Here is a 23,865-nt window from a genome sequence, read left to right as displayed (position 1 = left end):
CTTGGATTGTATGTAGCGGGGAAGACGGATTGATGCGGTGAGACATAATTTTTCGCTCATTTCTCCTCCTAAATGAACGCCTTGTCGTTAGGTTATCACCCCCAGACGGCCCGTCACGGCACCGCGCCGAGTCCACATGCAGCCGGGGTTCGGGGTGCTCTAAACGGCTCGGGTCGGCGCTTTGACGTGATCGTCTTTTGTGTTTTTGTTTGAGATGAGAGAGAGCGGACCGGACGGTGGGCACCACTACAGCTAGTAGTAGTAGTAGTAGCAGGCCCCAAAACCCCATAACGAAAACACAAGTAAAGCTCCCCCTCGTTTCGCTCTCGGTCTCGGCGGACGGCGGACCGAACGTCCGCTGGATTCACACCGGCCATTCGGCGTTCTGGTCGGGGCTCGACGCGGTGGAATTATTTCACAATGTCTGCGAGTTAGCATTAGCTAGCCTAGCCTAGCCTGCTAAGAAAATGCTCCATAGACAGCCAGCCAGAGCGAGCTTAGCATGTTAGCAGTCATCACTGCAAAATGTTAGCTCGAGATGCTAATGTTTCAGTCATCTGTGGAGCATAATAAACCACATCCCGGTACCCTCTCTCTTAAAGGTTTTTGCAGCCGGTTTTTTGTTTGTGTGTGTGTGCTGTGTGCCCAAATGAGCGGTACTGTAACATTGTAATTGCCACGCATACATAGCGCTTATTTAGCACAAGGACTGGCATTAAATGGGTCACTTGTTGTGACAGCAACAACAACTCATAGATAGACCGACATGCTGCTGATGCTTGCTTACAACAAGCCACGTCCCCGTTGTTTGTTTACAACCGTTAATAACGTTACAACAAAAGACAGTGATTCTTTGTGCAGATATATAATATATCTATGTATGCCATACCATGTTCTAAATCCTGCCACACGAGTTGTACAGTTTGTTTACAGAAGTGGACTACATATAGACCACACTAGTGACTAGTCTGCCAGTAATTCAATGCACACCTACTTGCGGTGGTCATTGTAGAACTTATTATGTTTTGATTGATTAAATACGTTATTGACAGTTTGCACTAGGGGGGGGTAAAAATCACATGAAAGTACAGTTCAATACAAGGTCTGCTAAGAGGATTTAAAAACCCAAGAAAGCATTATTCCTCCCTTACTTCCAGCTATTATGAGAGTCAAAGACAGTAAGTTAATTACTGTGTCTATGTTGTGTTCTTTGTTTCCTCCCATGGTGACTGAGGAAAAGTTTTTGTAGTTGGCAGTCAGTGGGGGGGATTGAGACTTGTATATGGCCTTGTGTTCTATGAATGAGAGAGCTCATTATTTATTACCCAATACACTTACATTATGCTGAGTGTATAATATACACGCACGCACACGCGCGCACACACACACGCTCAAGATGCCATGTATTGCTGTATTTCAATATATTTTTATGAGAAATATTTTTTATGGAATATTTTACATTGGGTAAAATATACTCGTGTTTAGTGATGGTGTAGCAAAAAATATGTTTAGTGTTCTAGGGCAGTGGTTCCCAAAGTGGGGTCCGGGGACCCCCAGGGGTCCTTGAGGGAGTTCTAGGGCGTCCCCAGCTAAATGATAGTTAGGAACCAAATGGACCCTTATGGGTCTGTGTAACTCCATTCCATTTGTACACTCTCTGAGTTAAATTAACATTTACAATATAAATTGGGGGTCCCAGAGATAGAAATGCCATTAAATGGGGGTCCGTAGACTAATGCATGTCAAACTGGGGGTACTCGAAATTAAACGTTTTAAAGTGACTGCTAGAGCCGTACAAATGGGGGGTCTGCGGGCTAATTAGTGTCAATTTGGGGGTCCTTGACATGAAAAGGTTTGGGAACCACTGTTCTAGGTTAAGAAGCTAAAGGTCACTTTCTCTATTGAAGAGACTGTCACGTCATCATCAATTCATCATGTTACACAAAGAAGAAACTTGATACGTCACACACAACAGGCTTGCATTCAACCTACACTACTGCCATTGGGCGGACGTTGACATAATTAGGCTTACACCCACCCACACTGTTGTGTTGTAACAATGCTTCTCAACTGTTAGGGTTGTCTCACATAGTCATAGTCATTTTAATAGCAATTATTTTTGTCAGTATCGTGTCCATGTTGAAAAATGTTCGTAGCAGAAATAGCAGTTCTACAAGTTTACAACTTCGTCACTTCACAAAGCGGCGTAAGGTTGTAGATATTTCCACACTTTCTTCCACCGCTATTTCCATAGTATAAAATGTATAAAGATGCCAGTAATTTCTTGGTATATATTTCAGTTATTTGTCATATCTGTCCCTTGCACTTTTTTTTAATTACGAAGCCTAAGGCCCAAACCGCCCCAATTCGCCATGCAACTCCTTGTAACCAAACGGTTGCAAGTAGTTGCATGTACAGTAGTTGCTTGCAACCATTATCCTCAGTGGCAGTTGCCAGGAGTTTCATTGGTGTGAGTCTGTGACATGTCCTTAAAGCTGTTTTGTTGCAAGGAGGTGCATTGGTACGGTTCGGGCCTAAAGCCAAACAGAAATGTAATTAATTTCTATTAATAATGTTCCAATGTCCAAATGCCAAAAAACACAAATGGTTAATTGCAATTATTTGTGTGACAATAATTAATCGTCAGCTTAAAATGTGTAATCGTGACACCCCCTAATAATAACTGTATACGACGTTCCATAAACATGAAAACTCAGGAAGAGAGAGCCTGGTTTCATATGCGTCTACTGTCTGTTTTCCAGGTGACACACGGCATGTTTGGTGCTAACAGGAAGAAGTTCGTGGAAGGGGGGGTGGACAGCGACTACGCCGACGACTCCAGCCTCTACTACGGCCAGCAGTCTATGTTCCCGCCCCACCGCACTGACAAAGACGTACGTTCCTCCTTGTCTGTCTCTCAGCCTGTCTGTGTTTTGTAGCATAATTAGTTCCATGTTCCATCCTACCCGTTGAACTGCCTAGCGTGAAGTATAGAGAGTATGCACATGCATGATTTTCCCATCAGGACACGCCCCCCTCATCTAGACTGAGTGGCAAAACATTGAGCAGCATGGAGTGTTGGAATCACTCAACCGTCCTGCGTACCACCCGTTTCTAAATGTCACATAATGCAGGAGGCAGCAAGATGTGTTATTGAAAACAAGCACTTCCAAACTCTCACACTTAAAAAAAAAGAAATCAAATGCAGGGCATTTCTTGACAGAAAGTAGCTCATAACGTTTCTATGGTGGATCTTTATGAAACAAAAACTTTGCAGATAGAGGATAATTCAAGCTTTTCATACATCTGCAATGTTGGTGAGTTTAACATTGTTTAACCCATTCTGACCTGAGATCAGATTCATACGAGGTTTCCACTGGACACACACTGGTCTGATTAACCCATTCTGACCTGAGATCAGATTCTAAAAATGTCACAGTCGTTCTTCGATTTTTCAAAAATAGCAGACCTACAAGCTCGTAGCGTGCCACTCGGTGGCACGCTATGAGCTTGTAGATCTGCTATTTTTCAATAGCTAAAGCATAACATGATGCTGACACCAAAATGGGTTCCCGTTCAGAATGGGTTAATGCAATCAGATAGGACTTTTCTATATAGGACTTATCGGATGAATAGGCTGTCAAGGCCAGAAAGTAGTTTTTTGCCACTCAGTGGGCGTTACCGCATAACTTCCAGGTACGATGATGTCACACACATACCCTCTATACTGTAGTCCTACTACTTCAGGCGCTACTGGTTGCCGACGGTCAGGGATTAAAGTTCACACGTGTGCGTAACCCATTTAGGACTGAGGCCAGATTTTACAAAATGTCTTCTAAATCATGACAGTTTGCTGGAAAAAAAAAAGAAATTCTATGTCAGTGGTTCTCAAAATATTTTATGTCAAGGACCCCAAAATAAATATGTAATTGGCCGCGGAGACCAATCTCAAAATATGTCGTTTCAGGGACCTCCCAAATCGCAAAGATTTGGGTTAAAAACGCCACATTTTCACGATTTTTCAAAAATGTCAGATCTACAAGCTCGTGCCGCGCTATGAGCTTGTAGATCTGCTGTTTTTCAATAGCTAAAGTATGCCACAACCCTTAACACCAAAAGGGGTTCTTGTCCTGAATGGGTTAACCCATTTAGGCCTGACGTCGAAATAAAAAAAAATTCTTCTACGTAAATCCTGACAGTTTTCTGAAATACCTTTCAGAGAAACCCCTCAGAAGCAAAGATTGGAGTTAAAAACGTTCGCTCTGAAAGAATATATATTCAAAGATTTGTGAGGCATTTTCACGATTTTTCAAAAATAGCAGATCTGCTATTTTTCAATAGGTAAAGTATAACATAATGCTTAAAACACCAAAAGGGGTTCCCGCCCAGAATGGGTTGAATACTGTACATAGACATAAAAAGGTAGACGCCTCTTCCGGCGCGTGTCTCTGGGGCGCGTGTCTCTGTTGAAGGCAAACATGTCCTGAGATTCCTTGCGAAGCAAAGCAAAGCTTCCGCATGCGTAACGGAAGGGGACGTTCGGTAGGCCATTTAGAAAGGCAATGTAAAAGTTTGTTTGAGAAATCATGCCAATAAAGAGCTCCCTTGGATTTAATTGATAAGTCCCGGGGAAACGACGCCCTGTGATTGGCCAGTAGTCACTGCAGTGGCACCGAGAGACATGGAGGAGTCGCACGAGTGACGTCACTTGGGCAGCGACGCAGCGTGCCTTCAGCACATCAGCTTGACTTCCTGCCTTCGTTGAAGACACGTCGCTCCAATGAACTGCAGAGACCAATGAGGGATTTATTTTTCTATGCTCCCAATAAAAAAAGCATAGGGAGAGGAAAGATGCCACCCAACAGGAAGCTAGAGTGTATTGGAAATCGATTGACTGATGGGTCAGGTGGTCCCCAGCAAAATGATTTCCAAAACAATTTTACCACTTTAACCCCTATATACATGAGCTATTTGAAAATAGCCGTTCTCCAAGCTCACAAAGTGTTTCATCGCGACGCGTTGTGAGCTTGTACAACTGCTGTTTTCAAAAAACACATTTGGATATCATTTTAATAACATGAGGGTCTCTGGCACAAAACATTTTCAGAGGGGGTGCGCAGCCAAAATGTACAGAACAGAGGCAGACGACACCTTGCAGGTCCACGTTTTAAACCCTCTATACTTAGTCAAGTAATACTTAGTTGAACATGGTCAGCTCTCTACTTGGTCTGCTCTTTTATTTTATGCTCATTACACCAAGCTGCGTTGCAGAAAATATCCGATATCTACAAGCTCACTGCAGCAGTTCTAGAAGCTCACAATGCGATGTGACGAGCTGAGAGCTATTGATTGAAGCGATATTATCGCGCTGTAGAGTAAAGCACAGATCAATTATCCTTTACAATAAATTAGGGATGGCAACGGCTAACCGGATAGCCGGTTAACGGCTCGTTATAAAATATCCAGATATGCTTTTCGGCTTCATGATTAAATTGCATAATAAATGCATGTTCTGCATTTTCCTGATTTGTGTTATTTGGTTTATGGGGAGATAAATGCACTCAAAGAGGCGTGAGAGAGTAGTCTCTACGTCCAAAGAGAACCCTAGATAGAATGTGGTGGAAAGCCTGGTGACACGAGGTTAGATAGAAAATGATCATTTCCGCAAAATGGGTGTTTTGACTACCTTTGTGGTAGTCAAAACTGAAAGAGCGAGTGACAGCGAGACGTAACACAAAATGTCGAAACATATCAGTGAAGTGGAGAGCTACTTTTTCTGCTCCCTTGGCATTAAATCCATTGGCTTGGTGTTCACAGCCTCCGTCTCCCCAGGCTATCTTAGGGAAGATTCACACTGAGTCTGTTTGATTCGTCCGCACCCAAGTACACTTCATTCAACTGTATTCAATGCTTTCACATTGCAGAGATCCGTATCCGAGTACACTTCAATCGGTCCAGAGACTACCTCCATTCGGTCCCGGGAACGGTTGGGTGATCCGCTCCCGGGAATGTTACGCAGCGTTCACGGCACGCTGCCACAACATCTGCCAAGTAGTACAGAGTGCACACTCGGAACCATCGTGTGAAGTCAATCTGCCCTTAGCCAGTCTGTGCGTACTGGGCATGGACCTTGGTTCACTCTGAGAGAGAGAAGGGTTTTCTCAGCAGCAAACGCTCAACAGACTGACAGAGATTGACACCAGAACACTTCCTTTAATAAGGGAATAGGGGACAGACTAGAGTCTGGAGCTGTGCGTGTGATGGCTGGCTTCTTGTAAGAGAAATAACCCTATGCTTGCTTATTGATATATATAGTCTATGCTTGCTTATTGATATATAGCCCACATCGTCTTATCTGCTGCATCACACTGGTTTAATTTGCTCACATAAATTGCTAACCATTATTATCGTTGGTGTATGTATGATTACAACAGGTAGTTCCGAGGAAGCAATCTGATGAAATAGCTCTCTACCCGTGCTTCAAACGAGCATGATGGAACACCTAATCAAAAAATGTAAAATCAGCTGTGCTGGGTAGTCTCCGGTTGAGTGGCTACTAGCTAGGCTAGCCGTTTTCACGCGACATTTTCGGTCGTAATGGCTACATCTGTCACTAAAAGAATATATGATTTTGTTATCGAATATCTTAGCTATAATGAAATTGAGTTAACGTGTGTTTTTAACTGTATAATGGCAATATTACACTTGAGGGTGTGCGTTACTGCCATTAATGGCACTTCAGGCGTGCCATGGCCCATGACGGTCACGCACACCCACTGGTGTAATATTGCTTAAAAAAGGGGGCAGGATATTAATTAGGCTCTTTAATTGATTCTGATTCATAAGCCGGCAGCGCTTTAAGTTCAGTAAGTGTGAGTATCTTTTGTTTTTCTTTTGTTTCTTTAGTTTGTTTGTTTTGTGTTTTCCAGATGCTGGCGTCTCCATCCCCTTCATCGACGGGTCAGCTGTCACAGCTGGGAGCAAGCTTATACGGCGGCCCTCAGAGTGAGCACAGAGCACCGCTGTCCATTATGATTTAGTTTTAGTTATAGTCTTTTGAATAACATTTCATTTAGTTTTGGTCATATTTTAGTCATCAGAGATGTTTGTGTTTGTCTGATGTTAGTATATCACATTTTGGGCTGAGGCCGATTCTAAAATGCCTGCTCAAATCCTGACCTAAGTTTTCTGAAATGCTTCAAATATTCATATAGCAGAATCTTAAAAGAAATAAAAAATACTGTACATACTGTACACAACCCCAAGAGGTGTTCCCGTCCAGGGTTATAACACAAAAATAAATACAGTTAAATACTCTAGTCAGTATATTTAGTCATAGTTTTAGTCATCATGGCTTGGTTTAGTCATGGCTTAGTTTTGAAGAAAGGAAGTCGCCGAAAAATGTTCATTGATTTACGAGATCAACACCGTTTTGATATTATTGTCCTCTAAATGTACAGTAGTCATGTAATTCCAGCCATCTACTAAGAGGAAAAAGGTGAGACAACGGCACTGACTTTAGTTTAGTTAGTTAGTTAGTCTCATTTTAGCCGACTAAATCTCATAAGATTTTAGTAGACTAAATCTACAGTTGTTTTAGTCGACTAAAATGTCTTTTGGCGGGCCTTGATGTCGAAATGGCTGATTTTACACTTGCTGAAAATAGCTGATGTAGATCTGCTATTTTCAGCATGCAACCAAGTGTAAAGTGACTTATACTGGATCTAATTTCCACTAGCCCCTTCCTAACATTTTAGTCCCATTTTAATTTGTTGACGAAATTGTCAATATATTTAGTTTTAGGCATCATAGCTTATTTTTCATTTAGTTTTGGTCAGTGAAAAATGGTAGTCGACGACATTTTATTTTGTCATAGTATTAGTCGACGAAATCAACACTGTGTGTAAATGTAACTGTGTCTCTGTCTGTCTCTGCAGGCGCTCTGGGGTTTCCTATGCGGGGCATCAACAGTAGTGCTGCACCTCAGTTGAGTCGGAGTGGGCTGAATCAGCCTACTAGCCAGCTAGCTAGCCACGTCAATGCACCCAACACTGGCACCTTGCACACCCCCCCTTCTCCTAGCAGGTACACGCACGCACGCTTACAGTCAAATAAGCTACCAGTGATGTAAATAGGTTTTCATCCATCTAAAACAGTGGTTTTCAACCAGTGGTCCGGGGACCACCAGTGGTCCTTGAGAGGGTTCCAGGTGGTCCCCAGCTAAATTATGGAGAGTTAATAAACCCTTATAGATCTTTAACACTCGAGGATGTAAAATCCAAATGGACCCTTATGGGTCAATTTGGTTTCGTTTCACATTCTCGAGAGTTCAATTATTAATTAATGAATTATTAAACATCTGCATTAGTTAAGTTACAAGACGTTACAAATTAGAGAATGTAGAAGAATTTACATTTTGGTCAACATTTTGCCTGTTATCTCTCCTACCTTGAGATAACAGGCAAAAGTTGATCAAAAATAACAATGGAATGTTACATTCCCAAACACTTTGTGTGGGGTGGGTCTATGATGGACCCACCCCACACAATAGTGGTGGTGGTCCCCAGGTTGCTCTTAGTCAGGATGGTGGTCCCTGGGAAAACCACTGATCCAAAAGACCACTGGTCTTTTGATGGGTCCCAGGGACATTTTATAAGTCCTACTTCAACGACAGTACTGAGTACAGTATTGCATCCCAGGACCCCCGGAGGGTGACATGATTGGGTCCTTTCTCAATTTAGCGAGTCCAAGGATGCAGACTATTTGCATCACTGCAGCTACACTAGTACGTGTATAAAATGTTAATTTGACCCATCTATAATGTAGATTATGTTAATACAATAAAACAAACACAACTGTGGTGGTTGTAGCTTGTAGTGGTTGGTTGGTTTTCTGTTGAAAGTAGATCCTGTGTTCTGGTAGGACCTCTACTGGTTGACAGGTGGTACTGCTGTCAAAATTCGATATATCCTCTGAGCAGTGTTAATTTAGTTGAGTAATTGATTGATTGATTGAAATATGTATTAACAGTTTGTAGAATTGACAGTACATTTTAAGCACAAACTCAATACAAAGACTGTTAACTGTGAGTGGACGACCCAATTAAGCATTACACTTGTTTACAACAGGGTCCACATTGTTCAAATCATCAAAACATTTAGAGACATACAAATAGACACTTCTATGTAGTTAAAGAACAGAACAGGAATTCATCATATGAAGTAAGACTATTTAGTCGACGAGACTAAACAATTTCAAACAACTAAATGGTGTGTTCAAACGTAATAGAAGATCTTTTTTTTAATGTTTATTTTATTTGGATAAAGCAGTGCAGTATATAGAATGCATATTTCTTAGACATAGAAAAAGACATTAGTGCATTTCTCAGTTTTTCCCCCACCCCCTTTCCCCTCCCTCGTCCCCCGGTCCCATGTCACCCCCCCCCCCCCCCCCCCCTCCAAGTGACTCCATCTCCAATTACAATTACAATTTACAATTTAGGCATTTAGCAGACGCTCTTAACACGTGTATAACGTTGGGCAAAAAAAAAAAAAAAAGTATAGAAACTGGCGCTCAGGGCCTTTTTGCGCCCCCTAGTGGCGATGGAAGAGAGCGATTTACATAAGGCAAGAACAAAAAGCATGTCAATACATCACATAAGAGGCAAAATCTGTACCGAAAGCACACCATCTGAAAAGTTTAGATTTTTTTTTAACCCACATGATCTCACTACCTTTTGCCACACAGTTAACGTATGGCTTATCCATGGGTTATTGATCCTCTCTAATCGGTCCGCTAGTCCGCTAGGGAAATCAGTAACGAGACCAAGTTCTAACTCCTTCCATCTGGCCTTATACCCCCTATTACTTCAATATAGCATGTTCTCCCCGTCTCTAAACTGCTTCCCCCTGGCCAGCCGGGTGCCTGATGGAGGGGAAAGGAACTGTTTGGAATAACAAGTTCCTTCCAAGTGCTATGACCAACCGGGGAAACTCTCCACTGTCAGGTGAAAAGAAGCAGCTTGGACTCCTCATGCATAGAAGGCAGCATGAGGTCAGTCTGCTGCCCTCCCCAGGTTGGCAGAGGATAAAAAAACAACACAATTATTTGTGACAATTAATTGTCAAATTAAAATCGCGATTCCCTATCACGAGCCCTAAACAAATTAATCCCTCTGTCACTCCTCTCCTCAATCACAATTATTTGTGGGACAATTTAACGTCAACTTAAAATGTGTAATCGCATCCCTCTATCCTCCGTTTGAACTCCCATTTCTTTATGTCTTTGTCCCCAGGGGCATCCTGCCCATGAGCAGTCGAAACATGCTCAACCACAGCCAACAGGTCGGAGCCGGTGGGCCGGTGGGCGGCCTGGGTGGAGGAGGAGTAGGGGGAGGTGGAGAGAGAGGTGGTGGAGGAGGAGGAGGAGGAGGCAGGAGCGCGACCATGGGGAGTCCCAGCCGATCGTCACCCAGCATCATCTGTATGCCCAAGCAACAGCAAGCACGGCAGCCCATAGGCAGGTGAGATGGAGACACCGTATGTATTTTATTCAACCGATACGTGTGTATATATAAATATATATATACTAGAACAGAGGTGGGCAACTTTGACCATGGAAAGGGCCATTATATTTCCACACTCACTCCAGAGGGCCACATTGCATATTACTGTCGTAGCAAAAATGGCCGATCTATAAGCTCAGAAAAGCATATTTGAATTGAAATCCAGATTTTGTTTTGTTGCTGCTTTTGAATTGGAATCCTGAAAAGTAACATTTTTTATTACATTTCCAATGCATTTAGTTACGGTTAGAGAGAGGTAGGTAAACTACAGGGGGAGCGAGCGTTCTGTGGTGTTCATGTAACGCTCTTGAGAGTGTTAAATGCATGTCCATTTGGTTTAATTGAATTATTATTAAACTTATTTTACAAGAAGTCTACACAATTAGTTGATTATTTTTGATCGTTTGCCTGTCATCTCTCCTGATGTTACCAACATGAATACAGCACGGAATTGTGGAAAATGTTATCCGAAGACGACAATCAAATATTAAAAGTTTTAGGTCTGAGAGGCTACATGTCATCAAATGTGTCTCAAATGCAGAATAAATAATGGGCCTTGATATGAAAAGGGTTGAAAACCACGACTGAACTAGAAGCTTGACCTGTGCTGTCTTGACATCCATGTGTTTGTGTCACTTTGCGATCCGCCTGAGACATACACATTGCCTACTGACGGTTTTCCGTGCTGTGTTGCTATTTCTCCGTGTTTGTCTGTCAATGAGTCAATATAAAGTTTCTAGTATATCTACGGTAGTCTAGAACAAAAGCTAAATCAAATATGATGTAAAATCTTAAGTCAAAATAAACATTACAAAACGTTGTCAAACTTGAAAAAGTATAGGCTATTTATTGATTGATTGAATACTTTATTAACAGGCTTTGGGCCAAGCCCAGGGCCTAGGCTTGTTTCCATTGTGGTCCAAATCAGAATCGGTATCGGCAGATATGACCCCGCAAATAATCAGAGATCGGTCATAATTTCGTAATTTCGTGCACCCCTACTGAGAAGAGAAGCCAAGTGCGCTCGTTGTTTTGGTCCGTCGCGTCACGGAAAGGGAAACTGCAAAAAGGTGGGTTGTAAACGCCAGAGGAGTGACGTCAGAGTGATGTCAGAGCACAGCACAGGCGTCAACGGCATGTCCGCATTCTTCGCGTACGTCACGGTCTATGACTTGGCCAGCCGCTTGTGAAGACGGGCAGAATTATCTCAAATGTATAGATAAAGACCAACTCCTGTTCAGCATAACCACCTTCCTGTGTGTCTGTCTGTCAGTATGTCAGGGTTCGGGATGAATAGGAATCCAGCATTCGGCATGAACAGCTCCTTATCAAGCAACATCTTCAATGGAACAGGTACAGTACCACACACACATACAGAAGACATGCGCACAGCAGTTTTATTGAAGTTCAGTTTATTTTATTCACTATTTCAAATTGCTTTTATGGCCACTCAGATGCTAAGTGTGTGTGTGTGTGTGTGTTCTCCAGACGGCAGTGAGAACGTGACGGGTTTGGACCTGTCAGATTTCCCAGCATTAGCGGACCGGAGTCGGAGAGACGGCGGTTCGAATCCCACCCCGCTACTCAACCCCTTGGCTGGACGGGCTCCCTACGGTAACAGGAGTGGGTGTGAACAACACCATACAGACTTCAGATGTTGGGCCACCATAACCGCTTCATTGCATCTTGGTATAGATTATCTGGGACGGTACTGGGGTCCCATTGTGCATGCTAAATAGGCATGTGAACATCTTTAGTATTTTACAAGTAGACGCGTAATGTCCTCAAAGTCACGCATTCCAACAAGCTTTGAACTGAGCAGATTGGACCATCCATTTGGAATATAACAGCCAAAGCATCTTGAAAACGGCCACATTTGACAAACTACCGGTAGATACCCGAGTAAAGTTTACGTTGAGCTGCAGTGCATCCAACATCCTTCCTTTACCGCCGGCCTTACTGTTAGGCAAGGCATCCAACATCCTTCCATTACCGCCGGCCTTACTGTTAGGCAAGGCATCCAACATCCTTCCATTACCGCCGGCCTTACTGTTAGGCAAGGCATCCAACATCCTTCCATTACCGCCGGCTTTACTGTTAGGCCAACAACATTCCAACGCTCCATGCTGCTCAATGTGTTTGCCACTCAGTCTAAATGAGCCGGGCGGGGGGGTGGGTGTCCAGGTGTAAAAGTGATGCATGTGTATTAGAGTTCTCATTTTCTGCCCGAACCCGGCCCGGCCCGACATTTTAGTGCCGGGCCGGGCCCAAAAAATATGCTAATTAGTCGGGCCAGGGCCGGGCCTCGGGCTCTGTGATTTTCCGTGATTTTTAATTTTTCTTCTTTTTTCAAAAATAAATAAATAAATAAAAATAGCAATTCTGTTATTTGTGTAATGTGTAGGCTATATATCCTACAAGTATGTATTTATTATGAAGAGGGCTGCGCTATGGCGAATCACTTGTGACAGGAGGAAGACGGAGGAGTGGAGGCGGGGGGCTTGGAATGGATTACTGACTGCGCAGGCAGAGAGAAGTGAACGGTGGGGTGGTTGTTTTATACCGCTGGCTGGCCTCTGTTTTGCGGCGCACCAAATGAGCTTCAGTTCATAATGCTAAATGTTTTATAAATCAATCAGATTATCACACGATAGACTGCAACATGACAAAAACAGTTGCACTGAGGCACTGAGCCATCTCGTTAAACCCAGCTGGCTGCGATGAATAACCTAATCATTAGGCCTAATCAACGTCATATAGTCACCAACCGATCCATATCATTCTGTAGTGTATGATCTGACCACGCAATGTTACAGTCCACTGCAGGCTACAGGCTATTTGATTTACAATATGATTAGTATTATAACCGCCGTCCCTCAGTGCGGCAGCGGCGCTCCTCGTTATATGTGCCCGATTTAAAATAACAGATCTCTAAGCTGTCGAGACACGCCATGAGCGGTGCATGGATGGTTTGTAAACTTTGTAGGCTATGTTTGTTCTTTTGGACACCGAACGGGGACGATACTTGGGGTCTTGGACATAGCTTCACTTCAGAGGAAACGGGGAGCTACTCACCAGTCACCACCACTGGAAATGGAATCCATTAGAATGATATGGAAAATGGTACATTAACAGTGAGCTACATAAATCCTTTATTTCGGCGATAAGTCCATTGAACTCCGTTCTCACTCTCACACAGACACACACTGAAAGAAAAAAAAGAACGCCACTATATTGCATGGCCAGCTCAGCAGCATGCACCGTCAGTGGTTCACTGACGGCACGTGCTGCTGCGCTGGCCATGCATTAAAGTGCCGTTCTTTTTTTTCTTTGTCGGGCTTTATAGGGCTTTGGGCCTAACATTATGGTATTTTTTAGGGCCGGGCCGGGCTTCGGGCTGACCCAGTTAGGGCCGGGCCGGGTCGGGCTTCAAATTTCGGGCCCGATGAGAACTCTAATGTGTATACTCTCTATTTTAGATACAGTAAAGAAATCACCTATCCACCCCCTCCCCCCCTCTATTCAGTTGGCATGGTAACCAAGCCGTCCAATGAGCAGTCTCAAGACTTCTCCATCCATAACGAGGACTTCCCGGCTCTCCCCGGGCCCAACTACCAAACGAAAGACCCCACCAGCACCAACGAAGACAGCAAAACCGTGAGATACACCTCTACTTTCTACCAGCTTGTCTTTTTCCCCGCTTCCTTTTTTTTTCTTCCTTTTTCCCCCCTGATGTGTTTAATTCTTCCTTCCGTTAGGTCTGTCACAATGATTACATAATCTCCTGATCGCAATTATTTGAGATAATCACGGTTATTTTTTTGCATAATCGTCGATTGTTTCCATGTTGAAAAATGTCCATATTTTTCCAAAAACTTGTAGATCAACTATTTCCGCTATTTTGTACATACAAGTTATTTGTCACATCTGCCCTGTGTAGATTTGTGATTATGAATCCTAAAAGGCAAACAGAAATACAAATTGTAACGTTCCAATGTTCAATGCAAAAATAAAAAATAAAATAAATCGGCAATCGCAATTATTTGTGTGACAATTCATTGTCAACTTAAATGTGTAATGGTGACAGCTGCCCTACCTTCTGTCATTGAAACCATTTGATTAACACTAATTGAACCTACCGACTGTCCCTCATCTTCTGATTTTTCATCCAATCAGAATCTCAACTCGTCGGGGAAACCCTCTTCCAACACAGACGGTCCAAAGTTCCCCGGAGACAAGAGTTCTGTGGTACCGAGCAACAACAACCAGCTAAAGAAAGGCATTCAGGTGCTCCCCGATGGTGAATGGCATTTCTATTTCTTTAACCTTTTATTTAACCAGTAGAAAACGCATTGAGACGTTAGACTAACATCTCAATGCGCCCAGCGAAGAGGCAAATAATGTTTCTGCCACTACAGGACGACATTTAGGACAGACAAATAACTTTGTAAGCACAGTACCCACTACCCAGGAAGCTCAAGGAAAGACCAGAAATATCTATTAAGATGACCAATGAAACTGATAGTTTAGTAGCAAACATTGTGATTTATGTGGAAACATTTGGAATTTCCAAATCTTGTATGGTGGTAACTGATTAAAAAAATCTAGATCAAGACTTGCTAATGTGTGGGGTCCTTGAGATGACCAGGTTTGAGAACCTGGATTTGTCTTCAACTCTAAAGTGCGTGTGTGTCTCTCTTCAGGGCGCGTGACCAACATACCGGTTGGCATGGTAACGGATCAGTTTGGGATGATCGGTTTGTTGACGTTCATTCGCGCGGCAGAGACGGATCCCGGCATGGTCCACCTAGCGCTGGGTTCTGACCTCACGACCCTGGGCCTCAACCTCAACTCACCTGAGTAAGACACACACACACACACACACACACACACATACACACACACTCTCTCTCTCACACATACAGGCCTGTCACGATCTCAACCTCTGTATATTGTGCATATACAGAAGGATACAATGTGTTTGAATGAAATTGAATAACTTAAGTTTCATCCCAACCCTTGGATTAAACCTTTCTGTGTACACATGTGTAACAAATAACAGGCAGAACATAATTTGTTTCCTCTTCCCCTCTCTCTCTCTCTCTCTCTCTCTCTCTCTCTCTCTCTCTCTCTCTCTCTCATGAACTCTCAGAAATCTCTATCCTAAGTTTGCATCTCCGTGGGCGTCGGCTCCCTGTCGACCACAAGACATAGGTGAGTCTCCGTACTGGTGCGCTCACGCAGTGCCCGGTCTGTCCAGGTTTCCTATGAAGGGTCTTTTCTCTGCACATTTTGTCTGTGATACAATGTAACAAACATTCCACTGTGCTTGGGAACCTCTGCTCTAGAAGCTTCGACTGTGAATTCGGGCCTCCCTTTGGACACACTGTGAACCCAGATCACTACACCACCCACAGTCACACAGGGTGCATACGTCGGTTAGTTAGACATACCTACAGTCATTAGTCTGGCAACACCGTTGCTGCCGGTTACAAATCACCCGTGCTGCGGTTTAAAAATCAACCGTGCTGCGGGTTAAAAATCATGTGTCGTGGGTTAAAAATCACCCGTGGCGTCCCCGTGCGGCTAGTTTTAGGTTAGGGTTTTGGGTAGCCTAGGGTGTGTACGTTGTCAACTCTGTAATTTCTCTCCCCATCCACGCAGACTTCCACGTACCATCGGAATATCTAACTAATATCCACATAAGGGACAAGGTTTGTGCTGCACACACACACACACACACACACACACACACACACACACACACACCACTCAAACATAATTTTATGGAAGTAGCTTAATGTTAGAATGTAGTGTTATTTGTACCTTTTGTTTTCCTCAAATGGTTGAATGTATCTGGTAGTGTTTTACAAATGTCATAGAATCTGAAATGGATGCAATTCTTTGCATTATTAGTTAACCAATTAACCACAAAAAATATCAAGATTGTCAAGCAAACACGTAACAATGTTAGCTTGCATATGAGCTATTTTGTTTTTTGTTTTGTGTTTTCAAAATGTTAAATCTTAGCTATAATCAGTAATCGCATGCCAAAATAGGGACTTCAGTTAAAGTGGTTTATACAATTATTGGAATGCATGACGGAATTAAATATAATGAATATGTCTGTATCAATGTTACCTTATTTAAAACCTTTCTCTGTCTGTCTCCAGTTAGCAGCTATCAAGTTGTCTCGGTACGGGGAGGATTTACTGTTCTATCTCTACTATATGAATGGAGGAGACCTGCTACAACTATTGGCTGCAGTAGAGCTGTAAGAACACTGTTATTGTACCATCATTTAAAAAGTACTATACTATAATACTACCACACCTAGTGGTTAAAAAGTACTCCAAGGGCTACTACACAGATATTTTGTCGGATTATGTTGTCGGGAGATTTCTTTGCTGGACATCATATACACCGCACCCCGAGAAGGTCCATATTAGAGCCAATGAGAGCTGTGCTCACAGACAGAAAGTCTGCCTCTCTGTATCGACAGATGGATCTCAATATAGGCTTATAGATGTTTTTATTCCGTGCGTGAATTCAGGTGTCATACATATGGCATGCACCATCAGTCTCAACCTTGTTGAATGCTGTGTTCAGGTTTTGCTCCCCCCCCCCCCCCCCCCGGAAGCAAAATAGTAATGAATCAAAAAATCCCTCATTACCCTTGATGTAAATGACGTAATCGTTTAATTCCCTATAATCGGGGGCTTAATCTAGCAAAATGTAGTAACTTTTGGCTAGTTTGGCTAACGGCCGATGTAATCTACCTAAAACCGTCCGAAATCCTCACTTGCACGCTGTTGCACGCACGCATGCAGTCTTTATGTGCATCGCTGCGTAAAATGCGATATTTGGGGCTTGATTAGAGCTTAATTTGACTTAGTTATTCAAATAATCGATGATAGCTTAGCATCCCGGACATCTGACTGTGTAACACAGTGAGGAAAACTAGTGGATGTTGTGCTCCGTTGAACCGGAAATGACATCGCCAGATGATGTATTTAAAGATGTATTTATTAAAACGTTATGTCCAGGTTTAACAGGGACTGGCGGTACCATAAAGAGGAGCGGGTTTGGATCACGCGGGCGCCGGGTATGGAGCCCACGCTGAAAACCAACGCCTACGAGAGAGGGACCTACTACTTCTTTGACTGCCTCAACTGGAGAAAGGTTGCCAAGGTACAGATGGACCTGCTGGTTCAACCGGTAGAGGAGGCAATTTTTTCGCTTGACCCCTCCTATGCACAGCTTTGTGTTTGTACCGTGGTCCGCGGAATGTGATGATTTGATTGGCTATGCACGGAATGTGGTGATGTATGATATGAGCGCCATCTTTTGAATTCAAACTGCATGAAACACGGTAATCTAAAAAGAACACAAAATCCGTTTACTTTCCTTGATGATAAACAAAACAAAAACTCCTCGTTGTACTTTTATAATACAGAGACACAGGAGATCATGAAATTCCTGGAATATAAATATTTTGAAATTGGAAAAATATTTTCCAGTCCTGGAAAAGGTTTGGAATTAATTAAAGGACAACTTTAGTTTTTTTCAACCAAGGTTCATGTTTTAAGTTATTTTTTCCATTTGCTGCTTTCTTTCGTTTTAGCTATTTTTACAGGGGGGGCGGGGCATTCGAATATGGGGCTAAATAGGTATCTTAGTTTACACAATTTTATAGCGATTTATTTATTTAATTATACAGTGCCTTCGGAAAGTATTCACACCCCTTCACTTTTACCACATTTTGTTTTGTCACAGCCTCATTTCAAAATGGATTAAATTCTTTTTTTTCCTCATCAATCTACACACAATACCCCATAATGATGAAGTGAAAGAGGTTTTTTCAAATATTTTGTTAATTTATTAAAAATAAGAAACTGGAAAAACACATGTACATAAGTATTCACACTATTGACTTAGTACTAAGTTGAGGCACCTTTGGCAGCAATTACAGCCTTAATACCTTTTGGGAATGATCCTACAAGCTTGGCACACTGCAATTTGGGGTATTTTCCCCCTTCTCTGCAGATCCTCTCAAGCTCTGTCAGGTTAGACGGGGAGCATCGCTGCACAGCTATTTTCAGGTCCTTCCAGAGATGCTCAATGGGGTTCAAGTCTGGGCTCTGGTTGGGCCACTCAAGGACTTTCACAGAGTTGTCCTAAAACCAATCCTTCGTTATCTTAGCTGTGTGCTTGGGGTCGTTGTCCTGTTGGAAGGTGAATCGTTGACCAAGTCGGAGGTCCTGAGCGCTCTGGAGCAGGTTTTCATCCAGGATGTCTCTGTACACTGCTCCATTCATCTTTCCCTCTATCCTGACAAGTCTCCCAGTTCCTGCCATTGAAAAACATCCCCACAGCATGATGCTGCCACCACCATGCTTCACCGTAGGGATGGTATTTGCCAGGTGATGAGCGGTGCCTAGTTTCCTCCAGACCGAAGCCTCTCCTCAATAAAAGGCACATGACAGCCGGGCGTCACAGCGCGCATGGAGTTTGTCAAAAGGCACCTAAACCACTCTCAGACCATTATTAACAAGATTATTTTGTCTGATTAAACAAAAATAGAGCTTTTTGGCCTGAATGCCAAGCGTTACGTCTGGAGGAAACCAGGCACCGCTCATCACCTGGCAAATACCATCCCTACGGTGAAGCATGGTGGTGGCAGCATCATGCTGTGGGGATGTTTTTCAACGGCAGGAACTGGGAGACTTGTCAGGATAGAGGGAAAGATGAATGGAGCAGTGTACAGAGACATCCTGGATGAAAACCTGCTCCAGAGCACTCAGGACCTCCGACTTGGTCAACGATTCACCTTCCAACAGGACAACGACCCCAAGCACACAGCTAAGATAACGAAGGATTGGTTTTAGGACAACTCTGTGAAAGTCCTTGAGTGGCCCAGTCAGAGCCCAGACTTGAACCCCATTGAGCATCTCTGGAAGGACCTGAAAATAGCTGTGCAGCGATGCTCCCCGTCTAACCTGACAGAGCTTGAGAGGATCTGCAGAGAAGAAGGGGGAAAATACCCCAAATTCAAGTGTGCCAAGCTTGTAGGATCATTCCCAAAAAGTATTAAGGCTGTAATTGCTGCCAAATGTGCCTCAACTTAGTACTAAGTCAAGAGTGTGAATACTTGTACATGTACATGTACATGTACATGTACATGTACATGTACATGTGTTTTTCCAGTTTCTTATTTTTAATAAATTAACAAAATATTTGAAAACTTTTTTCACTTCATCATTATGCGGTATTGTGTGTAGATTGATGAGGAAAAAAACAAATGTAATCAATTTTGAAATGAGGCTGTAACAAAACAAAATGTGTGAATACTTTCCGAAGGCACTGTATACTAGACCCCAAGAAAATGAACACATCTTTTACTTTCTCTAATAACAACCTAAAACATGAACCTTGGTTTATTTATTTTTATAAAGAGTCCTGGTAAAATATCTGTCTATGCATTGTTTTTGGTTATTTATTTTGTTAGTAGTTTTTAACTGAGTGATTGCAGCCTATTGTTTACCGGACGTGACACAAAGAGCAGATCTACAAGCTCACAACGTGCTGATCCTATGCCCTAGGATAGGTGGTGTAGCAAAGATTTGGCTCGAAATTTGGAATAGAATTATACCATTCTATATTCTATTATTTGCGCTGAATGACTGTTATATCATACTATAATTCTAACAATGAATGAATGAATGTCAGAAACACTGGCGTATCTCCTCATTGCCTGCACCAATCGCTCTCACTTTTCACACAGGCATTGACCATAATAATATGGAGGTCTTAAAGGTATATTCAGTGATTTCACTTAATTCAAATATCACTTTTTTTTTGTTTTGTTGTGATAATCCTCTCTACTATAGAGTGTGCTGACCATATAAGGAGTTCCTCACTGTCCCCAGTTAACCCCTGGGGGTCAAAAAACCTTAGGTTTCGTTTTTGACTCTCTATCCTGATTGGACGAAAGGCTTTGGGTCCCAGCCAAAAACGAAACCTAAGGTTTTTTGAGTGAAATCACTGAATATACCTTTAACAAAGCCCTTTTTTCGATTTGACACATTAATGATTAATAATGAATTTATTAGTGAATTAACCTCGCACCCTCACACACCTCCGCCCCTTGGCGACACCTGCATCACAGGCCACCGTTCTCACCGTTACCCCACTGGCATGCTTCCTCTAGCTACCGCCGCAACACAACAAATAGTGCCCTATACAATTTGGCGCCGCTGACTGTGTGTGTGTGTGTGTTGCATCCTTTGGCCGTCTTCTCCTACCAAACTACACCATTTGCACACATCTGACCATGCACTACAGCAACAGCTTGCCTGTCCACACATCAACCACTACTTTGCATTCATATTCATGTCATATTTACAGTACTACGGCCTTCACAGTGACCGGGATATTGTGTGTGTGTGTGTGTGTGTGTGTGTGTGTGCGCGCACGCGCGTGTGAGAGGGACGATAAACAGTCAGCAACACGTTAAATTCCAGTCCAGTCCATATCCATAAATTCAGGGACATAAATTGCGCAAAATACTGTTAAACATGACGGCAGCAGCCTGCTGCATCCTCCTAGCTGTTGTGTGCTAAGCTAATTATCATACAGAACCACAACAGTCAACACGGCTCTGACCAGGGTTGCCACATTGACTGAGAGGGAAACAAGCAACCAGGTCTATGAAAATGTTAACAGGCCAGATCAAGTCAGAAAATCTGAAAATAATAATAATAATAAATAAATCTAGAATAAGAAACAATATTGCTGACTGTCAAACATCATTGTCCAATGTTGTTTTAGAGCAGTGGTTCTCAAACATTTTAATGTCATGGACCACTAATATTCTATATATATATATATATTATACCTACCCTTATTCACACCGCCCCCAGGCAGGCATCTGAAACAATTCCCCACACTGAACATAATTTGCTGTTCATATATTCAGAACGGGTAAGGACTAGTAGTAATAATTCTGTGTCCCTCCCTCCCTGCCTCTCTCTCTCTCTCTCTCTCTCTCTCTCTCTCTCTCTCTCTCTCTCTCTCTCTCTCTCTCTCTCTCTCTCTCTCTCTCTCTCTCCCCCTCTCCCCCCAGGAGTTCCATTTGGAGTATGATAAGTTAGAAGAGCGACCTCACGTTCCCTCCACCTTCAACTACAATCCCGCCCAGCAGGCGTTCTGATTGGCTCAGTCTCCTTCCTGCCTACACACCATTGGCTCTCCTGGCTCATCAACCAACACTTTGCCCCGCCCCCCTGCCCTGACCAACCGACCAACCCAGCCACGTGGTTGGCTGTTAGAGGTGCCCTTCACAGGTGTTTTTATTTTCAATACGTTCAAACTGAATCTGGCCAATGAGGACTCACTGCCCAGCCCTGCCCAAAAGAGATGCTTTATATTTTAAACTTTTATGTTTTGTTTTTTTACCTCATTTACCTCATTTTGTTTCCCTTTCCACCCATTTGCATTTGTTGGCCTGTCATTTGGAGCGATTCAGATTTTTTTTTTTTTTTTTGCTACAGTTTTCACTGATGGATACTAGCCCTACATTACAATCTAGCTACAACATGTTAACACACGGCAGCAGCAAAGGCATCCATCTCAACCAGTGACGGAGAGAGTTGTGCATTGAGTCTTGTTTTAAATTGTCGGATGTTTTGTTTTTTTCTCTTTTTCTTTTAAGGAAAATGAGATTTTAAGTGTTGACGGCAGACGTTATCGCCACTCGTTAAGATGGATGTTTTTTTTCTTTTGCAACCGTGCAGACAGACAGTTTTTTTTGCACCGTGCAGACAGACAGTTCTTTGCAGCGTGCATACAGCCAGTTTTTTGCAGTGTGCAGTCAGACAGTTTTTTGCAGCGTGCAGACAGACATACAGTCAAACACACTGATGGACTCTGGCAGGAAGTGAACTTTTTGTTACTTTTTATTTTTTCTTCCTACAGAGTCTGCAATGTTCAATCATACTCTATAGTTCTTTAAAAGGAACTCATCCTTGACAAAAAGCACAGACTGGAAACACACACACACACTCACACACACCGGGTCAACCAATGCCAGACTGACAAGCAGAAGGGCGACCAGGAGAGAGAATGCAATGTAAATTGTAGCACTATTTCGTAATAAAAGAAGAGAAAAGATATTTGGTTTGGGTTGATGTTATGTAATGACTCGGAGAGAGAGAGAGACGAGGCATTTCTAAACCACAGTCTATATTATTTATTAGCTCTGGAACTAGGGATGTCCCGATCACGTTTTTTTTTGCTCAGTCCGATTCCGATCATTTGATTTTGAGTATCTGCCGATACCGATTTTTCCCAATCCGCTTATGCCCTATCACAATAGTACAATATCCAAAATCACAGACAAAATCCAGTCTAATATCATGACATGGATATAATGTTGAAACTATGGATGTCACTTTCACGTTTCTTTGCTCCCGATCCGATTCTGATCATTAGAAAAGGAAGTGATGGGGCACAGTGGCACAGTCGGTAGTGCTGGTGCCCTACAGTTAGAGGGTCCTGGGTTCGATTTCCGCTGGGGACGCTGTGGGTGCTGGGGGCGTGTTCTCTCCTCTGGGTCATCAGTGCCCATACCCGAGGCGGGGTTGGCGAAAGGGCCTTTCTGTGTGGAGTTTGCATGTTCTCCCTGTGTCCCCTAGGGTAGGTACCCTCACAAAAAACATGCACTAGTAATCCTGGTCTCTAAACTACCTCCCCCTGGCCAGCCGGGGTGCCTGATGGAGGGGAATGGAACTGGTCGGAATAACGTGTCCCTTCCATGCGCTATGTCCGGCCGGGGAAACCCCTCCCTGTCAGTTGAAAAGAAGCAAGACTCCTCATGCATAGAAGGAAGCATGATATCCATCCACTGCCCCCCGAGGTTGGCAGAGGAAGTGTAGCGCCCAGGATTACATTGACACTGGGTAAAAAAATGGGTTGCAAAATCGTCGGATAAAACTCTATGGTCATCTCCAGGGGTGGAAAAAGTACTCCCATTCTTTTACTTAAGTAAAAAAAAAAAAATACTGCTACTCATAAGTACTCAAAATTTACTTGAGTAAAAGTGCAGTATTGGCATCAAAATGTACCAAAAGTAGAAGGTACTCTTTATGCAGAATGTTCATTTTCAAATGCATAAAAATCTGAAATGAGCAGATCTACAAGCTCGCAATGCATTGTGAGCTTGTAGATCGTCTATTTTCAAATGGCCAAAATGTGTAATAGGGCTGAAGTGGTTACTGTATGTTTTATTATAATAATGAAAA

General features: G+C 42.9%; 1 protein-coding gene across 1 annotated transcript; it reads left to right on the top strand.

Moving 5' to 3' along the window:
* Positions 1 to 22,737, top strand: LOC310853505 (CCR4-NOT transcription complex subunit 2-like). The gene is made up of 15 exons (XM_083757874.1): positions 1 to 37; positions 2,763 to 2,894; positions 6,930 to 7,005; positions 7,938 to 8,085; positions 10,295 to 10,522; positions 11,838 to 11,917; positions 12,053 to 12,178; positions 14,091 to 14,221; positions 14,741 to 14,864; positions 15,268 to 15,424; positions 15,717 to 15,778; positions 16,229 to 16,278; positions 16,738 to 16,838; positions 17,611 to 17,755; positions 21,690 to 22,737. The coding sequence occupies exons 2-15, from the start codon at positions 2,775 to 2,777 to the stop codon at positions 21,774 to 21,776; spliced, it is 1,635 nt and encodes a 544-aa protein (XP_083614000.1). The 5' UTR covers positions 1 to 37; positions 2,763 to 2,774; the 3' UTR covers positions 21,777 to 22,737.
* Positions 22,738 to 23,865: the final 1,128 nt, after the last annotated feature.

Source organism: Protomyctophum parallelum, assembly GCF_964188405.1.
Source record: "Protomyctophum parallelum genome assembly, chromosome: 22".
In the NCBI taxonomy this organism is placed as follows: Eukaryota; Metazoa; Chordata; class Actinopteri; order Myctophiformes; family Myctophidae; genus Protomyctophum; species Protomyctophum parallelum.
Note: the sequence above shows the minus strand (reverse complement) of the source record. Positions and strands in the feature narration are given on the sequence as shown.

Coding starts and splice junctions, on each gene's coding strand:
- LOC310853505 (XM_083757874.1), top strand. CDS start 2,775: ATGTTTGGTGCTAACAGGAAGAAGTTCGTGGAAGGGGGGGTGGACAGC. Junction 2,895..6,929: donor CCCACCGCACTGACAAAGAC/GTACGTTCCTCC, acceptor TGTGTTTTCCAG/ATGCTGGCGTCTCCATCCCC. Junction 16,839..17,610: donor CTATTGGCTGCAGTAGAGCT/GTAAGAACACTG, acceptor CGTTATGTCCAG/GTTTAACAGGGACTGGCGGT.